Below are 21,777 nucleotides of genomic sequence, written 5' to 3' on the forward strand. Positions count from 1 at the left end.
TATATAATATTTTATATATACAAAAAAAATCGCTTATTTAGATCAGGAAAATGAGTAAATAGTACTTTATTTAGGGTTTTTCATAATGTGTTAGTGTGCCCAAAGAGTTTTCAGAATGAATGCATTACATACATTCGAAACCAACATACATTTCTCATGGTGCTAGTTCAATTTAAGGGATGACAATTGGACAACAATGATTAAATCCTAAGTTTTATACACAAATTGGAGGGTAGTAATGATAAACCAAATATTTATAATAAATACTTATGCAAAAATGTTCCCAGTGCCGTTTTGCTCTTATTGTTTTTCTGCCTTCGTGTGCTATTTTGGAGGTCTGCTGCTGGTTCTGCTTTTTGTTTGTGATTTATTTATTTTGTTGTTTGCCGCTTTGTTGTCACTTTACGCTTTTATTGTGCCACACACCACCCACCACCCACAGCCCACCTCACGGCAGCCACCCAGCCCACATTGAGTATACGCCTCGTTGTGTTCCGCTAAGCAAGAAATCATAAAGTTAAACTTTTCTTATTACCCCCAATCGCGGACTCCGGGTGCGGGCGTATCATTACAGTCATTTGAGAGCCACTAAGCCGCCGGGATAATGAGGAGTCGCCTGGTATTATATTTGTCGTGAAGACGTCCCAGGTAACCAGATAACCAGACCCATCATCAATTGGAAGTCAAATCATAAGCCGGAAATCGTTATACATATCACCTGCTGTCAACTACCGCAGGAAGCGGAGGAAACAAATGCCAGGATCAGAGCGAACTGTGTGTGTTTGCTTGAGGTCTCCTCCCCTCGCATCCGTTCGATTTTGCTAAAAGAAATGCGGCCTGGATAACGACTCTCGACTCTCCATTCTCCATTCCGCAGTCCCGACTCTGAATTCTGGATTACCGGCAGTCAGCTGCCAGGTCGGTTCAGTCGGTCTGAGCATCTTGTTTCCGTTTGCAAATAAAACATATGCCGGCCCCTCCTGGCAGTCCCTTTTTGTGCTTTCAGCTCTCCTTTGGTTTGCATTCATTTCGTTTCTGCATATTTCCTGTATTTATTTCAATGGCTTAAGGGCCCGGCAAGGAATCCGCTCATCCGTCCGTCCGTCCATCCATCCTTCCTTCCATCCATCGGGGGCTCACTGTCAAGTGGCTTGATTTTTATTTATTTTTAATTATGAAAAATTGTAAGGAAAATATTGCGTGGTAGAAACAAAGAGAGAACGGGAATTGACACAGAAATCACTTTTTGTTGACACTGAACTTTTGATTTATGCGTGAGGTGAGGGCGAAGGGACGGGGAAGTGTTCGCCAGGGGCGGGGGAAGACCGCACATGCAACGCCAACTTCATCAGTTGAAATCAGTGTGTGCAAGCTGGCATATTGCACATTGTATGCCAACCAGAGATGCGAAAGACCTATTGAGTACATATGTGGTACATGGTGTACTAACTGGGAATGCTGTATTCAAAAGCTTAGTTATACACTCAAAAAAAAAATCACCATAAATATTAGAAATTCGCCCGTGATTTTAAAACGCCATTGAATTAAGAAATATTTTCTTGAATTAAGAAATATTTTCTTGATTATAGAAAAAGTTTCTAAAATTTACGGAATTTCGCCATATTTTTTTTTTCTTTGTAAAGAAGAAGAGGAAGAATAAAAATTTTTCTTAAACTAATGGCGAATTTTTCTTGATTTTTTTTCTTGAAATAATGGTAAATTCTTACTTAAAATTAGTAAAGAAATACCCATATTTTAGAGAAAAAATGACTTTTTTTTATACATTTTGATGGTGGTCTAGCTGGTAAAGACGTCCGGTCAATAAATAATCGTACAAAAGTACCTGGTTCGAGCCCACGCCACGGCAAGTGTACCCTTTGTTTATTTTTTTTTTTTTTTTAATTTATTTAATTTTTGTTCTTATTAGTTTCACTTTTCTATTTACCAAATTGTTTAAACGGTTGTTAAAAGAGTTTAGATTAGAATAAACGTTATTGGTATGCGTAAAGCTGGACCAAAAGCACCATAGCCCTCTTTAGTCATTGTATGACAAGAAGCACGCGTGGCCGAATGGTTAAGACGTCTGGCTATGGTGTGAGCAGTTGCGGGTTCGAGTTCATGCCGGGGTTGTCTGAGGTAAGGATTTTTCCATTTGTTATTTATATGTTTATAAAAAGTATTTATATAAAATAAATCTTACATAAGTACAGGTAAATATAAAAATTTATATACTATATTACCATGTAATAATTGCCTTTAAAATTAGAAACGGTTTTATCCATTTAAAATCCAAAATTGGTATACAAAACCAACCAAATTCCTCAAATGTAGAAAAAGGTAATCTTACAAAATAAATATTTTTTTTCTTATTTTAAGAAAATTTTCCTTAATTTTAAGGTTATTTACCATACATTTAAGAAAAATTTGTCATTATTTCCAGAAACGGCAAACCATAAATTCAAGAAAATTATTTACTTAAAATAAAGGCGCGTCGCCGTTGGCTCAAAATCATAGGCGATTTTCTTGATTTAAGGGCGAATTTCTTGATTTAAGGGCGATTTTTTTTTTGGGTGTAGGGCAAATGTATCTGTACCATAAATCAATATGATAGGCAGTTATAAGACAGTCAAATGTTTCTATTCCATAAATCAATAGGGTAGGCAGTTATAAGACAATCAAATGTACACTTATAGATACCCATAAAGTCAGATCAGTATTTTTATTTATTTATTTTTGAATTTTCAGAAATCGGACTCCAAAAAATTTTGTTTAACTCACGAACATTTTTTTCAGATGAAAAAGTGGCCCCAAAAATGGTTGGTGAGATAATCGTTAACAATTCTACAGATTATAATACCATTTTTTGTTTACTTCCATTACATTTTTTTAAAATATTGGACGAGATCAGTACAAACAAGTGTACTTTGCGACACCAAGCAATACTTGCTTCGTGCGGAGCCCTATTCCTTTTGGGGGTATGAACAAAATCGTGAACAAAGGAAAAGATAATATAACAATAGACAACTAAAATACGTGCTGGACAAAATACAAAACGTTAAGATAGGAATAATAATACTACTTAGTTGCTAGGCAGGATAATATTATTGATTTAAGGAAAGGCAGTGAGTCGGTAGTAGAAATTAGGTGATATGGTGTATTAGGTGGATTTTAGGTTGAGATTTAACAATTTATATCTTACAACCTTTAAATGACTGCCATAAGGGCAGAATTTTTAAATATTCTGCCATGAGGGCAGCATTTTTAGATATATAAGGTCGGCTGAGGGCACTACCTAATGTATAGGACTGGTATCTATGTATATCTGTTTGAATGTTATTGACTGTAATTGACTATTTGTACATCAGCGTATTGCTAGGGCTATGTTCTGACAATTGCTCCCAAAATTAAGAAACATGGGATTAAATCTTTTCTAAGTGTAAAAGAGGTAATTTTTCAAAATGTTTCCCTGGCATCGCTGACATCCACCCACAACCCGCAACCCTCAACCGCTCACCCACACGCACTGCTGAGCAGGCAAAGGATGCCGGGATGCTGGGATGGAAGGAGGGAAGGGTGGCGGAGGCGGCCAGCCGGCAGCCAGGACATGCAGGACCGCATTGTCCTGTCAGCGTCATTGCGAATGAAATATGAACAGGAGCCTTGTGAAAAGTGTGGACACTGAACGGCAGTCGGTGTTGTTCATTTCCAGGATTGCCGCGCACACCTTGCAAAGCGGCCGCAGCCCCGCCCCCTTTCGGCCACCCCTTTTGATGTCCTTGAATGCGACAGCAAGCGGCAAATTGCATGCGGTGCCAACTGTGGAATCATTTAAAATGTTGCATCCGAAATGAATCGACTACGCCGCCGGCCACTCCGGCTTTTCCGCCCCCTCATTTGTTTTGGCAACCGCAATTTAAACGCTGACAGCCGGGACACCGGGCGCGGCAGTGGGTGGCTGTGGACATCAGCCAAAAAAAGGATTCAGGACAAACGACTGAATTATGGTTGAAGTGGACAGTGTAAATCGCTATTTAGCCAGTGGCTTCATCGGGATTGGCTCAATTAGTCGGCCATCCTGCCTTGGTTAATGTCATCCGCCTGATCCGCAATTTAAAGCGGTCTTCATTTTTCCCTTATTATATTTATATTCTTTTATAGGTTATTTTTCGTTGTTTTCTTTCCTTTTTATTGCTGGCCACACGCAAAAAGTTCCACTTCGTTAAGCAAAAAAACGGCCAAGCGGGAATTTTATTGGGGTGCCAAAAGGACTTGACTTGTCATGTTTTTCCAGGGGGATTCTCTAGGAGGTGGGGCCTCAAAAAAGAAGGGGCGGGGGTTACGCACACAGCAAACACGCAGACAGAGTGAACTCTGCTGGTCTAGCTTTGAGTACAGTCAATTTCTTGTTTGGCTTTCCCCGTCTCAGCCGTTTTCCTCTGGGTCCTACGGGTCTACTCCCCCTATTTTGTTGCTGAGTTACGGAGAAAAGTGCCCATCAGCTCCTCGTGATGTCCATAAAATTGTTACGAAATAAAATCAATATAATGTGCAAGTTATTCTCATCAAATTTAAAGAGGTTGTTTTTCAATTTCCGATTTGACGATGACTGGATAATAGAATTAATTTGAAATTGAAAATGGAAATATTTGTGGGGTCTCTAGGGAAAACGGGTAAGTGAATTTCCATAGCATAAACATTCTAGATCTTTTATCTGTTTTCTTTATATTAATAAGATTATATATGACACTTGCTAAAAAATCCTTTTCATTCCTTAAGCTAGTCTAATCTAAATTTGAACAACTCTTGTTCAAGCGAAACATATTATGATTCGCCTGATAAAACGATTTTTTTTTGGTTTTTAACGATTTGGAAAAAATTTCCCCATAAAATTTGGTGATTAATTTTATTACACTTCGCAGTAACATAAATTAATATTTTGAATCCCTATTATTATCTACCTGAATACACATTCAGTCTTAAAAAAGCGTTTTTTATTGCCCTCGACCGATTCCACGATTTTGATGTGATAATCACCCCTATTTATGCTAAACCATCTGCCATATAAATACTTTCATCTGCTTTCCAATTTGTATTTTTTCCAGCTAGAGTTTCAGGTTGCAGATCCTATCGCGGAATCCAACGGGTGCTTAATTAAAATGGAGGAAAAAAGCGCACCGAGGACTGGCAGATCGCATGGCCAGGACCAAAGGAGCAAAGGAGCAACCCCTAACCAAACGAGGAGCAGCTGCTCCAGCTCCCTGGAGCATTGCTTTTGACTTGCTTGAATCCGTACAAAAGTCCCCCTTTCAGTCGGGCCCAGCAGATGCGCCTGGTGGCTTCATTAAAATTAACAAAACTTAATTGCAGCTTTCGTGGCACGAAACATGCTGCAAATGCGTGTTCCAATCTGTTTGATGGTCTGCCCAACCGAAAGGGGAGCCCTGCACCTGCTGGCGATGATCGTCGGGGCTGGCTGCCAAACAATTTGATATATTGCCTTTCGGGGTTGATCCTGATCCCGGGATCCTGACAGATTGCAGCTGCAATCGGGGCAGTGCAAAAAAAGTAACAGAACTACACGGGTTTCATCTACTATTGTTTACTTTATAGCCATGACTGCAGTCTGTTTTTACCAAAAAAATATATAAGTAAAATATTAATATATTCTTTTTAGAGATTTACTAAATTATTATTGAAAAATCATTCATATAATTTGTGTTCAATTCTCAAGCAGAGCAGTTTATAGGTCAATATATGGCTTACGTTTTATGCTGAGATTATTTTTTCTAGGAAAATCAATAGACGATAAACAGTCGGTTGACTTGAAAACATTTTTTTATGGCTTAAAAGATTAGGATATTATTTACTGAATGAGATGCGACCCCTGAAATTGTAAAACATGTTTAAGCAATAAAAAAACTTCGGTCCAATATTTTTCACTCAGCTTCTTCTGTGAAAAAAATGAAAATAAGCTAGACTTTAGTGCCTTGTTAACTTTTGCCCAAGTCGTTTACCTGTCGATGCCCGTAATTCCAGCTGCAATTTTGAACTTTTGGCATGTCGACATTTGCATGCCAGCCCGCCCCCAAACAATTACCCAAAGTGTACCCAAAGTTCATTGGGCCCCGGCGGAAATTCAATTCCTTCTGCCAACTGACATTTGTCGCCGGTTGGCGGGGGCAGCCGCCGAAACTCGGGCAACTTTTGCCAACTGCCATCAATTTCGGTGGTCAGGCCGGCAATTAATTGAGGGCCCATGTAAGCACCGCCGGAGCTCCAGCGCCCCCGCCCAAAATCATATTCATAAATTGCCGGTCGGGTTGGGTCACACTTGTGGCCAACTATTAAACATAGCAGCAGGCGGACGACGGAGCAGGCCGGCCGCCTTGTGTGTGGTCGATGGTCGAGTGTCGCTCGTCGGTGGTCAATGGTAGATGGTCTGCGGTGTCGATATCCTGCCACCGACAGCAGGAGCAGGAGCAGGAGCAGCAGGACAATGGCAGTTGGTGTGCCATTTGTTTGAAGTGTGCCTTCGATAAGCGGCTGTTGGCCTGTTGGCCAGTCGGCCAGTTGGTCAGCGGCAGTCGGGCGGTCCGATCCGATACGATCCGGTTTCAAAACAAAAGTTTATGGTTACACCTAAAGCTCACCCATGTGGATGATGATTAAATGTTGGAAGGGGTGGGCAGGGACAGGGGGTGCACCCTTAAGCAGCAAGACCTCTCGCATAATGCCCGCATTAATGATGTCGATTTCAATAAAAACAGCCAACATTTTATGCTCCAGCGAGCGCATTTTAATGCGAAACTCAAACATACACGAGATAAAATAAATATAACTCATACGCCCCGTGTGCAGTGGCCGGGAACCCTCGAAACAGGAGGCAGGAGGCAGCAGGAGGCTCCTACGGAGTCTCAGGGGCAGTAAAAACAGCAGCTGCCGGGCGTTATTTCCTCTCTGCAGCGGAGCAATGCGTGACCAATGCGAAAGGGGTCGCAAATACTGGGCCAACTTCCATGCAAAAGTGCTGCAGCCACTGCAGTTCTCCACTCAGAGAAATACCTTAGTCCTTTAAGGACAACGTTTTGCATTCTTTGACATATCTTAATTATTAGCTTGCAGTGTTTTGGATATGGTAGCTCTACATTATATGTGATATTTAAATTCATTAGCCAAAAATTAATCTATTTCAGTACACGCAATTAAGATTGATATAAAACCTTTAACACCAAATACATATTGAGACAGTATATTTACCAACCGAACTGTGAATGATCAAAACATTATTAACCTTGATACCTGTGAAGTAAGTTTGGATCTCTGTAAAATAACTAAAGCACAATCACTGATCTTCCAGGCAATTTACAGATCCAATCGTTAAGACTTGCAACTCCAATCTTCTTCAGAAGGAGGAGTATTGATCAGGAGTACCATAAAGCGTAATTACTCTCTTTAGTATTACTCTGCCAAATAGTTTTCCGCAGTCCTGAAATTTTTCCGAGTGCATTTAGAGGAAGAGGAGTGCAAAGCGAACTGGCAAAAGTCCGTTGAGTCCATTATATAAATGCTCTTTTAATAATAGCTTGGCTAGCAGTAAATGGTGTCGCATTCGCGCTCTCTGTCGCACACTGCGGCCCTCTCTTTCTCGAGTATTTGCATTCCGCATAATATGCAGTGACCTAGTGTAATTTAGATAAGCGGATAAGCCCGGTCCAGAGTAAACTAATTAAGGATTACACGCTGCCCATATGCGTTTATGGTTCTTGCCCTGTTATTTTCCTGGCCGCCGGCCGTCAATCAATCCATCAATCAATGCAGATCAATTAGTGCCATTAATTCGACATTAATCATGGAAGAGCTGCGGAATATTCTCCTTGTTCTCTGATAGTTTGTTTGCTGGTTAATTAAATTTTACTATGCGAAGAAGAAGAAACAGCTTACCACGGAGTCCCTAAATAAATATTTAAGTATTTGCCACATGCTCATTTTTAAAGTGCACCTTGTTTATTTTCCCCCCATTCGCTGGTTACACAGAGAAAATTCCTTTTTCAGTCGGTCTTCAATTTCAATATTTTGGTAAGTATAGTAAGTATTGTTTTCGTTGGTGCCACAGAATTTGAGTACAAATTAAACCCTAGTAAGGAAATCATGTAGTGGGAAATAGAATTATTCAGGGACTAAATAAAGTTTGAAACAAACTCAATATAAAATAAAATTTAAATATTGTAATTTTAAGGCTGAACCATTTTGGTTTATTAATGTGGCACTCACTTTTTAGTTTTCCGGTATATTTTTTCGCAGTGTAAATCAAACTTTTTCGCTCGCTACTTCTGCGTGCATCCCACCGCCTTTTTCCCGCCCCAAACGGAATATCCTGGTCCTTTTTGTCTGGCCTTTTGCATAAGCAAATACGCGCAATTCACAAACACGTGACGCTTGTGTTTCCGCCCCCCCCCCCCCCCCCCCCCCCCCAGTCCGCCCACTGCCCCAGAAGGGGGTTCCCCCGGTTCCCAAAGTGGGTGAGTGAGTGAGTGAGTGAGTGAGTGACTGGCAGAGTGAGTGAATGATGGCTGGTGACCAGTTCATGGTTCAATGACAAGCAACTTTCAGTTTGCGTGTGCTCGTCCTCTGTGCTCTTCTGCTCCGCTTCGTTCTGTTTTGTTTTGTTTTGTGTGTGCTAACTGACTGAACTCCCCCTGATCCACACCCCAAGCCACCCACTCGAAACCCCCTCCCCCTTTGCCAACGGCTATTTGTCTGCGGTTTCGGCACTCCCCCACCGAAACACCCACCTGACTGCCTTTTTTTGCTTCTGTCCTGCTTTCTGTCGGGACAATCGTTTAATTATGTACAACATTTGGACTGACAGGGGGGCTTATGTACTCGGTTCGGATTGGGCCACCGGACAATTACTGAATTTGCGACACAATTCGGAGGAAAGTTCTCGGACAAACATTAAATGACACATCAAATTGGTTGGCTCCACTTTTTGATTTCCCAAAATCATTCTGAGGGAAAATCGCCATTATTGATATATTAAAAATGTATTTCAGTTCAGGACTCCCATTGTGGGATTTATCTTATTGGACTTTTTTACAGATCATGTACCGCCAATTTCCTAATGCTACACGGTTCACTCGTGAGTATTCAAAGTGAAAAAACAATGCCCAAGCCTTCTTTCCCCTTATTGATGGATTCTGCAATCATAATTTATCAAAATATCTGCAAGTTGGATCTATCTAACTAGGAAAAAATATAGAGAAAAAATCATATATATGTATATTCTTTACTTAGTTTACCGAAAAAATTGCACCTAGAAACCATATACTAATGCATTTCTTTTTCCTGATAACTACCCTTTTCTTTATCATCCTTTTGTCGATTCTGGTATTTAAAGACAACATTTTAACATATGGCAAATTCCTATAACAAATATACTTTAATGCTTCAGCCTTGTTAGCCAGTATCTGTGCTAAAGATCCCAGGTGGTTCCAAGTTGAAAAATGCATAAGCACTGAAACCCCATAACTCCTTTTGTGTGTGTAGGCATAAAGTCGCTTCTTAGATTTGTTTGTACTTTTTTTTTAATATTTTATAGTTATATGCATTGCATAGCAAATGAACAACAAAACTGTTATTTTGAACAGCCCTCTCTGCTATTATTACTTATTTAAAATTTTATTTTTACACATCTTAATAACACCTTAAACGACCAACATAAATGACCACTACAAGTTGACTTTTCGCACTTGTTCCATAATGCCGGCAAATACAGAACTCTCGATTGTATTTCGAGCAGCAATTAAATCTAATCTGAAGAGTATTTATGGACGAAACTGACTTACAAGGCGTGGCATTGTTGTTCGCGCCGACATTTCTAATTACGATTGTGATGTAAGTTGAGCACGCCAAGTTTCAAACATAAACAGTAATGCGAAATCGCTGGGGTTCAGCTGAACGCCGAGCTCTGTAATCATCGGAAAGATATTATTGGGATTGGATCATATACACATAACACCACCGATTTATGTGTTTTGCCAGGGGCTCCTCGTATAACAAAGCATTTGCATAATGAGTTGGTCGTTTTATGAGCCCCATAACCATGCCACTTGCCACGTGACGCAAAAGTGTGTTGAGCAATAAGGGTCGAGTTTTCCCGGGAAACGGAAAAAGGAAAAGCGGAGGCGAGTGCCCCACGCAGACAAAGTTAATTGAAAATGGCTAAGGTACAGCAAACGAATTCCTCCGGCACCTTTGGCATTTTATTTGCAGGCATATTTGATTACGGGCTCCTTTTCATATCAGGTGTCAAAGGCTTTTCAGGAAGCCGTCGCCTCTTACCGGGAACTTTTTAGCATTTCCATGTCAAAGCATTGCTGGAAAAGCTATTGAGACCCGTTTCGTCAGCTGCAGACATTGCATCCGTTTCCCCTCAGATGCATCTTCGAGTGGCGAAGTAGGCAAGGATGAAAGTGGGGGGTGGCAAGGATGAGGCATCCGGGCAGGTCGCAGCTCTCTGCGGCGGACACGTGAAACCATCATCAATCTGGGAGCGCTGGCAACGACAGTTTTAACGACTTCTTGCGGATTACTTCAAACAAAATAACCACTTTGTAGTAGGAATTTTATGCTGGCCCGGTTGGTGTTGATGGCTCTGGCTACGAAGAGATTCCGCTGCATTTGGCCAAAGTTTTGCTGCGTGCCGCAAAGTTTACCCATCCTCCGGTATCCAGTATCCGGTATCCGGAATCCCATGACCAACTATCCGCAGTGCAAATTGCAGGACGCCAACAAAAGCAACAGCCCCCGGAGGCGGGCGAATAAATATTTATTGATACTGCAGCCACGTGGCATAATTTGCCTATAACCAGATGCAGTATTTTGGCCAGGCCACCCAATCTCCCTATTCACTTCTAAGTGCAGCTTCTTGGCTTGGGGGAAGTAACTTTGGAACTTATTGAATAAGTGTTTCTGCGTTGCCAAAACAATCTTAGAAGCTGGTAAAGGTAAAGCAATTGAATTAAATCTTCCCCTTGAGCTTGTTTATGTGCCAAGCGAAAGTCTAATAACACTTTCTGAATGAAATTCTTCAAACTTAATTTACCTTTATTCCAAACTTTATATATTTCCTAATTATCGTTGAGCGTACATTAAAGAAAGCGGTTCTAAATAGGTTAAAAGTTTATAAATTGATTGTAATGTCTTAAATATAATATATTTAATTTTTTAAATTATTTGTATTTAAATTCCACTAAAAGATAATGTAGTTTCTTGATTTCAGATAAATCTGCCATGAGCTATTTTGTCAACCTGACGCCGAGCTAGTGAATTTCATTCGCCACTGTTCGTCTGCAATATTTATCAATACCAAGCCACTTTTGAATGTTCAAATGTATAAATATAAATTTATATATTTATTATTCACAGCACCTGCTCTTGAATGAACACAGAACAAGCTTTTAATCGAAAATTCCCTCCTCGGCGGCCTTGTCGACCAGGGCGATCAGGCCAGCGGTGACCTCGAGGCCCACCTCGGTGATTTGGTTGGAGGGCAGGAAGAATCCGTAGGTCCCCTTGTCCCGCAGTTCCACGGTGCAGGTGAAGGGGATGTTCTTCACGCCGTAGGCCCAGTCCTTGGCAGCTCCAGAGACGACATCTGTTGTGGGTGCATCGCATACATTAGTAGGAGTTCCCCCACATGACCCATCATCCCAAAAACTCACAGTTAAGCAGGCCACTGGCTCCATAGGTGAAGGTGGAACCGTAGACATCAGCGGCGGCATCCGAGAAAGCGGCGGCAATGCGCTTCATCTGCTCGTAGTTCGGGGGGAACTCGGTGTTGGAGTGTCCGTAGGGCAGGAGCACATACTGTCCGTAGGCGTGGTAGGCCATGTACGACCGGATGTAGCCGTCCTCGAAGGAGCTCACGAACTTCTGCAGGGAGATGATCTCCACCTCAGTGTTGGGCTCTTCGCCGCCGAACCAGTGATCGCAGGGCTCGTCGATGTTCCAGCCCGCACCACCCCAGTGGTAGTCGAAGTTGCGGTTCATGTCGATGCCATAGCAGTCTCCAGTATCGTTGCTGTATCCGTTGGGGCGACGATTCTTGCGCCACAACCTCTCCACATCGTGGGTGTAGACAAAGCCATCGGGGTTCACCATGGGCACCACAATCCAGTCGTACTCCTCGCTCAGACGCTGCATCGCGGGATCCTCAGAGTTGATCAGCTGGTTCAGGAGGAAGGTGACGGTGGCCGACGAGATCCACTCCATGGCATGGATGTTGCCCTCCAGGAAGATGGCCTTGTTGCCCGATCGCTTCGACAGCTTAATGCTCTTGATGTCACGACCCTCGTAGGACTGTCCAATCACTTTGCACTCCAGGAAATCGTGGGCAGCGCACTCCTGATCCACCCAATCGTAAATGGTCTCCAGGGAGTGGTAGCCCTCCCATTCCATTTGGGAATCGTCGCCGACAGAAGAGTCTTCTATCAATCTGTATGGGGGGAATTGTTTTAGAAATGTAATTCAGTTGAGATTTGTTTACGCACTTCTGCAGATCATCGACAATCACTTCGTAGACGATTTCCAGGAGTTTCATGGTCTTCTCGAAGACCCTGTGGAACAAAGGACCCACAATAACATTGTACTTGTTTCCGGGAGCACCCAGTTCGTTGAGGATGTGCACCTATATATAAAAGGATCCAAGCGAGAAATTGTTATTTACTGAAGAGAATATATTTGTATCCACTTACAGTGATGTGCTCGTGAATCTTCTTAAGCTCGTCCATTTGCAACTCCGTTTCAATGTCCAGTTGGTAGATCCTGAAGTTGTCGTACCGCGCTGCCATGCGACCAGGAGCGGACTTGGCCGTCACAGTGGCCACCAAGGCCACTACGGCGATCAGGAGGATTGGTAGTTTCATTTTAGGTGTTTAGTGGGTTGAACGTTGAAGCGTTCACTGTGAGGTTCCGGATCCCAGCCAGGGTTTTTATAAGCTGCAGGAGTGGCCACTCCACTGGGGCGTTATCTAATGGCGATACGGGGCTGCGATCAGTCATCTGTCGTGTGTCTCCTCCGATCTTATCGCCCATCCAACCTGCCTACCACAAAGTAGCGCTGGACTTTGCCATCCAGCGGATACGTGGGTAGCAGAGCTTCTTACACGTAAAATAAATGGTTAGCAACACTGCCCGGGGGAAAACACACAGCCGGTTGTCAGAATTTATGTTTTTTTTTTACACTTGTGTTACGGCAATAAAGTTGGCTGATATCTGCATCTGGAACTCTGGGTCTGGTCAAATCCCCCTCAGCAGACGGCAATAGTAATAGTGCCGCCCTTTATTGGACTTTTATCTCAAGTGCGCGATTAGATTTGAGCAGAAACTTGGATCGCAGATCGTCGCAGGCGAAAGGGTTTGGTCAAGCCCCTGGTCAGTCTTCCCCAGCCGCCGCAGCATCTCTTCACTACTTGCCGCAATCGCGAACAGGCCAAGGAGCTGGAGGATCTGGCCAAGAATCACTCAAACATCCACATCCTGGAGATTGATCTGAGAAACTTTGAGGCCTACGACAAGCTAATCGCCGACATCGATGGCATGACCAAGGAGCAGAACCTCAATGTGCTCTTCAACAACGCCGGCATAGCGCCGAAATCGGCGAGGATAACGGCTGTGCGTTCGCAGGAGCTCATGGACTCTTTACAGACCAACACGGTGGTGTTCCGGTGCCGCCATCATCAACATGTCCTCGATCCTGGGCTCCATTCAGGCCAACACCGATGGCGGGATGTATGCCTATCGCACCTCGAAGTCGGCTCTTATGCCAAGGGTGCTACAAAATAGTTAATTAAAAGCACAGACAAGTATTCTTTAAGTGTGGGATGTCTAGTTTAGTCTTACCGAAATCTAAACCAAACCATTATAGGATTGTAAGTGATCCTCTTCCGATTTTCTTCTCCCTGTAACATTATATTAATACATAAAAACATTGTAAAATATTAATTTGTTATACATATATAATTAATACTATCTGATTTTTCTCCGTGCACTTCCTCTGGGAAAGTCAGTCGAGTCAAATTTCTAAATGAAATCATTCACCGAGTGTAGAGGCACTCGCCTTATCAGGCAAGTTCAATTAATTTAATACTCCTCCAAGCGTCTGCGCGTGAAGCACTTCCAAAAGCGTTTGTAGAATGCACTAGCAAACTGAAGATCGACACCTTCAAGTGACGTCTACGGTGAGGAGAGTTGGGTTCGTCAAACATTCTATTGTGAAACCAGTGCATTCATTCAGTCAATGTGCTATTTAATCAAGAAAGCCATTGTTTATAACCCCTAACTAATGCCCTTCTTCTTTAGTCACATAATTTATCCAACCCGATTTGCGTGTAAAGTTTTTGTCTTATTCTTTGAAGACCTGAAATAGAATTGCTAACTGTTATTACTTTTAAAACGAAACTATCCATTTTTTTTAGTTATGATAAAATAAATGTTTCTTCAGAGAACAATGCTGTGATAAAAGAATAATGGCCGCTGAACCTTAACGGAGAATATGCGCCATTGATTACGACCATCCGTTGATAAATCGATTTTTTACAGATTTTTAAAGGTATATACCCAAGTTCAGTATTCGGGTGCATCGGCCGTTAGTCATATAATTATATCACTGTGGACGGCAGTACACGTAGTGGCGAAGCGCGCAAGAGAGCGTGCGAAGACAACTACTATATATAGCCGCAGAATTGAAAATCTGCCTTTGTGGTCCGATCGTAAATCGTATTGAAAGGTATTGCAAAATCTAAAAAGATTGCATACCAATATAGATTTGTTTGGGAGAAAAAGCGGTGAAAGTGTAAAAGTAAAAATTTAGAAAATTGGAGCTGCTGGATACGGTGGAGAAAACAGGTCCCGGCTGTTTAGCTAGTTTTATTCTTACTGAGAATACGCGTCGAATGACTCCTCATTTGTTGAAATCCGATGTGCCGTTCAAAAGTAATTCAAAAAACAAGATTTTCTTCTTCTTCCCAAAATGAAAATGTTTGTCCCTTTGTGGGTTTGTATGCATCCCATCTTAGTTTTAGGGTTTTGGAAACCCTATGAGTGTATAAAATAGCTTGAATTAGAAAACGTTTGTTCTACGACTTTTGGGAAAACTTGCTAGTTTAGCGGAAAATCCAAAAAAAAAGCCTGATTTAAAATGCTTATAGTATCTAAACAACTAATGCTACAGAAACGTGCTATATATCTCTGAAAAGATAATTTAATTTGCTAAATACCCTTCATATAGTAAAGCTGAATATAATAGATTTAGAGTTATGACAAAAAGTTATTTTTTAAAACCACTTTTTGACTATTTTCTCAAAATTGAGTCGAACGATTTCCTTTTACAATTTAGATCATATAGCCCTTGAGATTCCTGAACTTTTAATCTATAACATTTTTTGCCCTAAAAATTACCGTTTGGAAGATATTAAGCTATAAAAAGTTCAACTCGTTTCAGCTCCGTATACGAAATATTTCATACTTATTGGAATAAACAAGAAAAAAACCAATTTGATGACAAATATTCTTATTAGATTCTTTCAAACGGAAAATCTGTTATGGTTTTAGGGTCCTTTACTTGCATTAAGCTAGTTGAAATAGGGAACTTGATCTATTTGTTCTACCACTTTGGAAAAACCCGCTAGTTCGGCGGGAAATATAAGAAACGACAGGTTTCTCTTGGAATCTGAAACTATACAGCCCTTGAGATTCCAAACTTGTGCTATTAAAATTGGTAATTGAAGCGATAAAACTTGTTATTAAAAAGTTTAATATTCATGGGGACGATTCCTAGTCATGGTATTGGGGTACTTAAACTCTAGTGCAAAAAAAACTTCTGATATCAAACAAAAACACCTCTTAACGAGGTAAAAAGTAGTGGCGAACGCGCCTTTAACAAAAATTTTTGATATCAACAATTGTGACAAAAAATGATATTACATTCGATAAAATAAATAAACTATATTAAATTTATTTATTCGGCACGCTACAACAGAAAATTTACGTGTAGGTAAATAAATATTTACTGTTGCGGGCCGAAATCATAAATTTAATATAGTTTATTTATTTTACTGAATGTAATATCATTTTTCGTCACAATTGTTGATATCAGAAATTTTTGTTAAAGGCGCGTTCGCCACTACTTTTTACCTCGTTAAGAGGTGTTTTTGTTTGATATGATATATATATATAATTATATATAAAGATATAATTAACATATAATGTTGCTTTCTCTATCGCCGAAAAACCTCAAAAAAACGTCCGCATGAAAGCTTATATCTCGGAAACTAAAAAAGCTTGAATGTAAGGATTCTAGACAGTTAGATTCTAGACATACATATTTGCGCAGCGCAAGTGTACTTCAGCATGGTGCCACGCCCACTCTAACGCCAACAAGCCGCCCAAAACTGGGCTCCCACACTAAATAAATTGTATTTACCGCTTGTCAATTCAATATCGGCGCGCCGAAAATTGTTTAAATCGGACCACTTAACTAGTGGTAAGTACTGACCTTGACATTAGGCCAGTATCTAGCAAGAACATCGTCAATGACTATGACACTGATAAGTGTAAGATGTAAACCTCTAGAGTGGATAAAATTGTAAGCATCGCTCATACTCGAAAGTAAATTTATTTTGAAGTTGCCAAGCGGAGTTACGGGTATCTCTTTTGTTTTGGTCTGTGATAAAAACAATACAAGAGAATTTACAAAATTTCATTTTTGATTTAAACATTGAATTTTATTCCATTTTCCATTTCAATAATAATGGAATGGAAGAAGGGCAAGGAGCTAGAACTAGATGAAGAGCTTAATTGCGTATAGATTAATTAGGTGTCGCTAACTATTTCAAATTGCCTATGATTGAATCCTGTTTTGCGCAGTCAAATTTTCAATTTATCTTTTTAAAATTCTTGCGACCTTCTCCCCCTTTTTTTCTCCTACTTATTTTATTATTTATTCTCGTTCTTCTCTGTTCCTACACTTTTATCAAGCTCAAAAATGCAATATTTTTGAATCAAGGCGCCATGTGTTCTTCCTCTTCATGAAGATGAGTCATATTTTTCCTAATCTGGTAACACAAACCTCGTCTTTCTCTTTGACCCCCATTCTGCATAGCAACAACCACTCACCACTTTCTTCACAACTCCTACCATCCCTTTCACCTTATCTCTGCACTAAAACTCTGTGAGGAACGTTACTTTACTTTAAAAAAAAAATTAATAAAATTCAATTTTAAATTCGATGCCCAAAATTTTCCATTACATTTTCAATCAAACAAAATCACCTCTTAACGAGGTAAAAAGAAGTGTCACAAAAATTTCTGATATCAACAATTGTGACGAAAAATGATATTACATTCGATAAAATAAATAAACTATATTAAATATTTACTCGAATAAGTATGAAATATTACGTATACGGAGCTGAAACGAGTTGCACTTTCTATCGCTTAATATCTTCCAAACGGTAATTTTTAGGGCAAAAAGTGTTAAGAATCAAAAGTTGAGGAATCTCAAGGGCTGTATGATTTAAAATTTAAAAAGAAATCGTTCGACTCAATTTTGAGAAAATAGTCAAAAAGTAGTTTTAAAAAATTAATTTTTATCATTACTCTAAATCTATTATATTCAGACAATTTTACTGTATAAATAGTATTTAGCAAATTTAATTATCTTTTCAGAGATATATAGCACACTTCTGTAGCATTAGTTGTTTAGATACTATAAGCATTTTAAATCTGGCTTTTTTTTTTGGATTTTCCGCTAAACTAGCGGGTTTTTCCAAAAGTCGTAGAACAAACGTTTTCTAATTCAAGCTACTTTATACACTGATAGGATTTCCAAAACCCTAAAACTAAGATGGGATGCATACAAACCCACAAACAAAGGGACAAACATTTTCATTTTGGGAAGAAGAAGAAAATCTTGTTTTTTGAATTACTTTTGAACGGGACATCGGATTTCAACAAATGAGGTGTCATTCGACGCGTATTCTTAGTAAGAATAAAACTAGTTAAGCAGCCGGGGGCTTTTATCCCCACCGTATCCAGCAGCTCCAATTTTCTAAATTTTTACTTTTACACTTTCACCGCTTTTTCTCCCAAACAAATCTATATTTCGAAAGTCTTGGTACTCAATCTTCTTATTTTTTGCAAAACCTTTCGATTGGTGTATTACACGATCGGACCATAATTGCAGATTTTCAATTCTGCCATAATTGCAGATTTTCAATTCTGCGGCTATATATAGTAGTTGTCTTCGCACGCTCTCTTGCGCGCTTCGCTACTACGTGCACTGCCGTCCACAGTGATAATACATTTACTTTACACACTCCCATCATAGCACTGACACCTACCTGACATAGCGGTGACACCTTCCTGCCACTTTCGGGTGACCGTTTATGAAATAATTTTGGTATATTCGATAAAATTAAAATGGCATAAAAAGTATATTTTTTAGACCCGGTCACACCGATGAGCGCCGCCATATTTCTTTTCTTCGTTTCCGGTGAGTGTGTGTACTCCGCGTTTTTTGGACTTAAATTCATTTTTATTAAAATATCCTTGAATTCCTGCCTTGATTTATGTAAAATACCCTATATAAGAGTAAAATCTACCGGGGTAGCCGATTATTGATAGTTTTGGCGGGCGATATGGGGCGTAGAATTGAATTTGAAAAATCGATGAAAAACGACCCCCACCTGCGACATCTGACCGCCCTTTTGAACCGGCGCCAGATGTGTCTCCCCTAGCCTAATTGACACTATTTCCGCTGCAATTACCTAACCAAACGGTGTCCCCTTGTTTCCAGACAGACAAAGATGCCTGAACTGACCGAAATCAAGAACGAGGCTGCGCCCTCCACCTCCGCAGAGGCGAAACCCGAGGACGTGCGCGTCGAGGACGACGGCAGCGATAGCGACTCCGACGGCGGCATGCCCGGTCTGGAGGAGGCTGGAGCGGCCACCACACAGCTGGGCGGAGGAGCCACCGGTCTGCCCGTCGACCTGGTCTCGAAGGCCAAGCAGTCGCGCGGCGAGAAGAAGGCCAGGAAGATCATGCTGAAGCTGGGCCTCAAGCAGATCCAGGGCGTCAACAGGGTGACGATCAGGAAGTCCAAGAACATCCTGTTCGTGATCAACAACCCCGATGTGTACAAGAACCCCCACAGCGACACCTACATCGTGTTCGGTGAGGCCAAGATCGAGGATCTGTCGCAACAGGCCCAGGTGGCCGCCGCCGAGAAGTTCAAGGCCCCCGAGGCTGCTGGCGCTGCCGACAGCGTGGGCGCCACCACTTCGGTGGCCCCAATTGCCGAGGAAGACGAGGAGGAGGTCGATGACACCGGCGTCGATGAGAAGGACATTGAGCTGGTCATCACGCAGGCCAACACGACGAGGGCAAAGGCCATCAAGGCTTTGAAGAACAACAGCAACGACATAGTCAACGCCATCATGGAGCTGACCATGCTCTAAAGCGGGCTCCAGCTGATGCTGCACTCCTGATTTTGTTGTTTACCCGCCTTTCGATACACACTCTACTGACCCAAATGTTGTGCATGCCCCTTGCGGGCAGCATGTTACACCAGTCGAACATTTAATTATATTTCAAAAGATTATTGAGTCTTAATAAAAGTGGATTTCTTTCAGATACGATTTAGTGTATTTTTCGACTAGCTTTGGTTTTCCTCCATGGGATGTCCTTAAAATGCCATAGCTTACCAAATTCGGTTAAGTGTAGACTGAGGTTCCGGATTAAGTACTTTGAGATTATGGGACTGGCACATAAGGGGTTACAATTGGGTATTAGCTATTACGTTTAGGTTGCGGCCAGCTTGAGGACGCGGGCTTGGCTGCGCGAGGACAAACGTATATCCGCAGGACTCTGCATCCAGGGTTCTCCATCCGCCTGCATTGGCACTGTCTCCTTTACTTGCATCTGAAATGGATTGTTGATTAACAGAGACTCGGTAGGGTTTAGCGTTAGTCTCACCCTTATTTGCTTGGCTTGGCCAATTCGCACCGGCTTGCTTATATTGCACTGCAGCTGAGCAATGTGAAAGGAGGAAACAATGCCAAAGACCTCCATCATGCCATCGGAAATGGAGTTTACCATGCGCACTTCGCCGTTGGAATTGCTAAGCTCACAAAGCTTACAGCCAGCGCCCCAAGAGTCGATATTTAGGAACACAAGCGCCTGCAGCTCAGGCAGTTGCACTGGCTTGTTGTCCAGGTACAGAGTCAGCTTCTCCTCAAGATGTTCGCAGCCGGGTTGCATCACCTGTTGCGTTCCAAAGGTGAAGTACAGAAGCTGTAAACAAGATTGGGGAGATTAAGATTAATTCAGACACACTAGCTACTACCCTACCTTATTGAATATTCGACTGCTGAGCAGATAGAAACGAGACTCCCGCGTCTTGTGGAAGTTGTAGGTGATGAACGCATCCACACCCACACTAAAATAGTTATAAACATGGATCGTCTTTGTGGGGTGCCTCTGGATTGGCAGCCTGTAGTGCAGTTTCTCGATCTGCAGGTCATACCGGTCGAGATTCACGGAGCGGGCACGCCGAATACTTCTTAGGATCTCCACAGGATCGAGAACCGAGGGTGGCTCGGCTCCCCAGCCCAGAACTCGCGACAAATCGTTGCCTGTGCCCAGCGGCATGATGGCCACCGCAGGCTGGGGTTTTATGTTCAACGCGTAGATGGTATTGAGTACCCAGCCGATGGTGCCATCGCCGCCGGCCACCAGTATGCGACACGGGCGAGGACTGGCCTTGGCGACCCACTGGAGGGCGTCTTGGGGACCCCTTGAGCCCAGTTCCATCACCTGCAGCGGATGTAGGTAGCCGCGCAGCAGGGACAAAACATTGGCGCCCGTACTGCTGCCCGACTTGGTGTTGGCAATCACAATCAGTGGCTCCCAGTTCTCGATGTCCGGCGGCGTGATGCTGGCCAGGTGGAGGCGCATCGAGTCCCTTGTTCGAGCGGCCACGAAGCTGTAGGGCGGGAAGATCATGTCCTTGAACTCGCCAAAGTCGCAGGCGGCCTTGGTGTCGACGCGGGAGTAGCAGTCGTTGTGGTAGCACCGCTGGCACCAGGCACAGCGCCATCCATACAGACCGGGATCTGTGCTGACATGGTGGTCAACCTCCTCGTTGCAGTCGGCGCAGTGGACTCCCATGGGCAAATTGCCGTGGACCCACAGGTGCCGCACAGAGGACTCGTTGCGCAGCCACTTGTCCTTGCAGCGGTACTCCCGGTCCGCCCTTCGCTGGCAGGTGGGCGTGGCATGGGTGCACAGGCCGCAGCAGTCGCAAAAGAGTCCGGCGGAGGGGGTCAGCAGGATCTCACAGACGTTGCAAAAGCAGGCCTAGTTGGAGTTTATCATATTAAAGAGGGTTCTCAACTGGTGATTTCACTCACCTGTTCCAAGACCTGTATTGATTTCCAGCCGTGACGTGTTTTGAAGCTGCTCACGAAGTCCTCGGAAAGCAAACTACGGCAGAAGGCAAACAGGACTCCCAGGGCCAAGAGAGACCCTATCAGCGCCTCAACGCTCAGCTCAATGGTGGCTATGTCCATGCTCCACGCAAAGAATCCCCAATTGCGCTAAATATGTAGATAATTTGGCATTTTGGCACGAATCGTTTGTTTTTGCCCCGTTGACTAGAGGTGGCACCACTTTCGATAACATAGGTGTATCGAGTTAATGGTCACCCTGGCTTCCA

At 42.3% G+C, this 21,777-nt stretch overlaps 3 protein-coding genes and 1 pseudogene across 3 annotated transcripts; 2 read left to right on the forward strand and 2 right to left on the reverse strand.

Moving 5' to 3' along the window:
- Positions 1 to 11,376: 11,376 nt before the first annotated feature.
- Positions 11,377 to 12,977, reverse strand: LOC119550090 (zinc carboxypeptidase). Its single transcript, XM_037858570.1, has 4 exons — positions 12,756 to 12,977; positions 12,552 to 12,688; positions 11,724 to 12,496; positions 11,377 to 11,656 (listed from the first exon to the last, which is right to left on the reverse strand). The coding sequence occupies exons 1-4, from the start codon at positions 12,924 to 12,926 to the stop codon at positions 11,460 to 11,462; spliced, it is 1,278 nt and encodes a 425-aa protein (XP_037714498.1). The 5' UTR covers positions 12,927 to 12,977; the 3' UTR covers positions 11,377 to 11,459.
- A 251-nt stretch (positions 12,978 to 13,228) lies between these two features.
- LOC119549482 lies at positions 13,229 to 13,849 on the forward strand (annotated as a pseudogene).
- Positions 13,850 to 18,855: 5,006 nt separating this feature from the next.
- Positions 18,856 to 19,696, forward strand: LOC119551292 (nascent polypeptide-associated complex subunit alpha). Its single transcript, XM_037860570.1, has one exon. The coding sequence runs from the start codon at positions 18,866 to 18,868 to the stop codon at positions 19,517 to 19,519; it is 654 nt and encodes a 217-aa protein (XP_037716498.1). The 5' UTR covers positions 18,856 to 18,865; the 3' UTR covers positions 19,520 to 19,696.
- On the reverse strand, positions 19,684 to 21,743 carry LOC119551289 (diacylglycerol kinase epsilon). The gene is made up of 4 exons (XM_037860563.1): positions 21,473 to 21,743; positions 20,412 to 21,419; positions 20,037 to 20,354; positions 19,684 to 19,982 (listed from the first exon to the last, which is right to left on the reverse strand). The coding sequence occupies exons 1-4, from the start codon at positions 21,629 to 21,631 to the stop codon at positions 19,863 to 19,865; spliced, it is 1,605 nt and encodes a 534-aa protein (XP_037716491.1). The 5' UTR covers positions 21,632 to 21,743; the 3' UTR covers positions 19,684 to 19,862.
- Positions 21,744 to 21,777: the final 34 nt, after the last annotated feature.

Source organism: Drosophila subpulchrella, chromosome 2R (genome assembly GCF_014743375.2).
Source record: "Drosophila subpulchrella strain 33 F10 #4 breed RU33 chromosome 2R, RU_Dsub_v1.1 Primary Assembly, whole genome shotgun sequence".
NCBI classification, from domain to species: Eukaryota; Metazoa; Arthropoda; class Insecta; order Diptera; family Drosophilidae; genus Drosophila; species Drosophila subpulchrella.

Excerpts from the sequence above, each read along its gene's own strand:
- LOC119550090 (XM_037858570.1), bottom strand. The coding sequence starts at position 12,926 with ATGAAACTACCAATCCTCCTGATCGCCGTAGTGGCCTTGGTGGCCACT. Across the intron at positions 12,497-12,551 it reads ATTGTCGATGATCTGCAGAA|ATTGATAGAAGACTCTTCTG; the intron begins GTGCGTAAACAA and ends CCCCCCATACAG. Across the intron at positions 11,657-11,723 it reads AGCCAGTGGCCTGCTTAACT|ATGTCGTCTCTGGAGCTGCC; the intron begins GTGAGTTTTTGG and ends CACCCACAACAG.
- LOC119551292 (XM_037860570.1), top strand. The coding sequence starts at position 18,866 with ATGCCTGAACTGACCGAAATCAAGAACGAGGCTGCGCCCTCCACCTCC.
- LOC119551289 (XM_037860563.1), bottom strand. The coding sequence starts at position 21,631 with ATGGACATAGCCACCATTGAGCTGAGCGTTGAGGCGCTGATAGGGTCT. Across the intron at positions 21,420-21,472 it reads CAATACAGGTCTTGGAACAG|GCCTGCTTTTGCAACGTCTG; the intron begins GTGAGTGAAATC and ends AACTCCAACTAG. Across the intron at positions 20,355-20,411 it reads GCAGTCGAATATTCAATAAG|CTTCTGTACTTCACCTTTGG; the intron begins GTAGGGTAGTAG and ends TCTTGTTTACAG.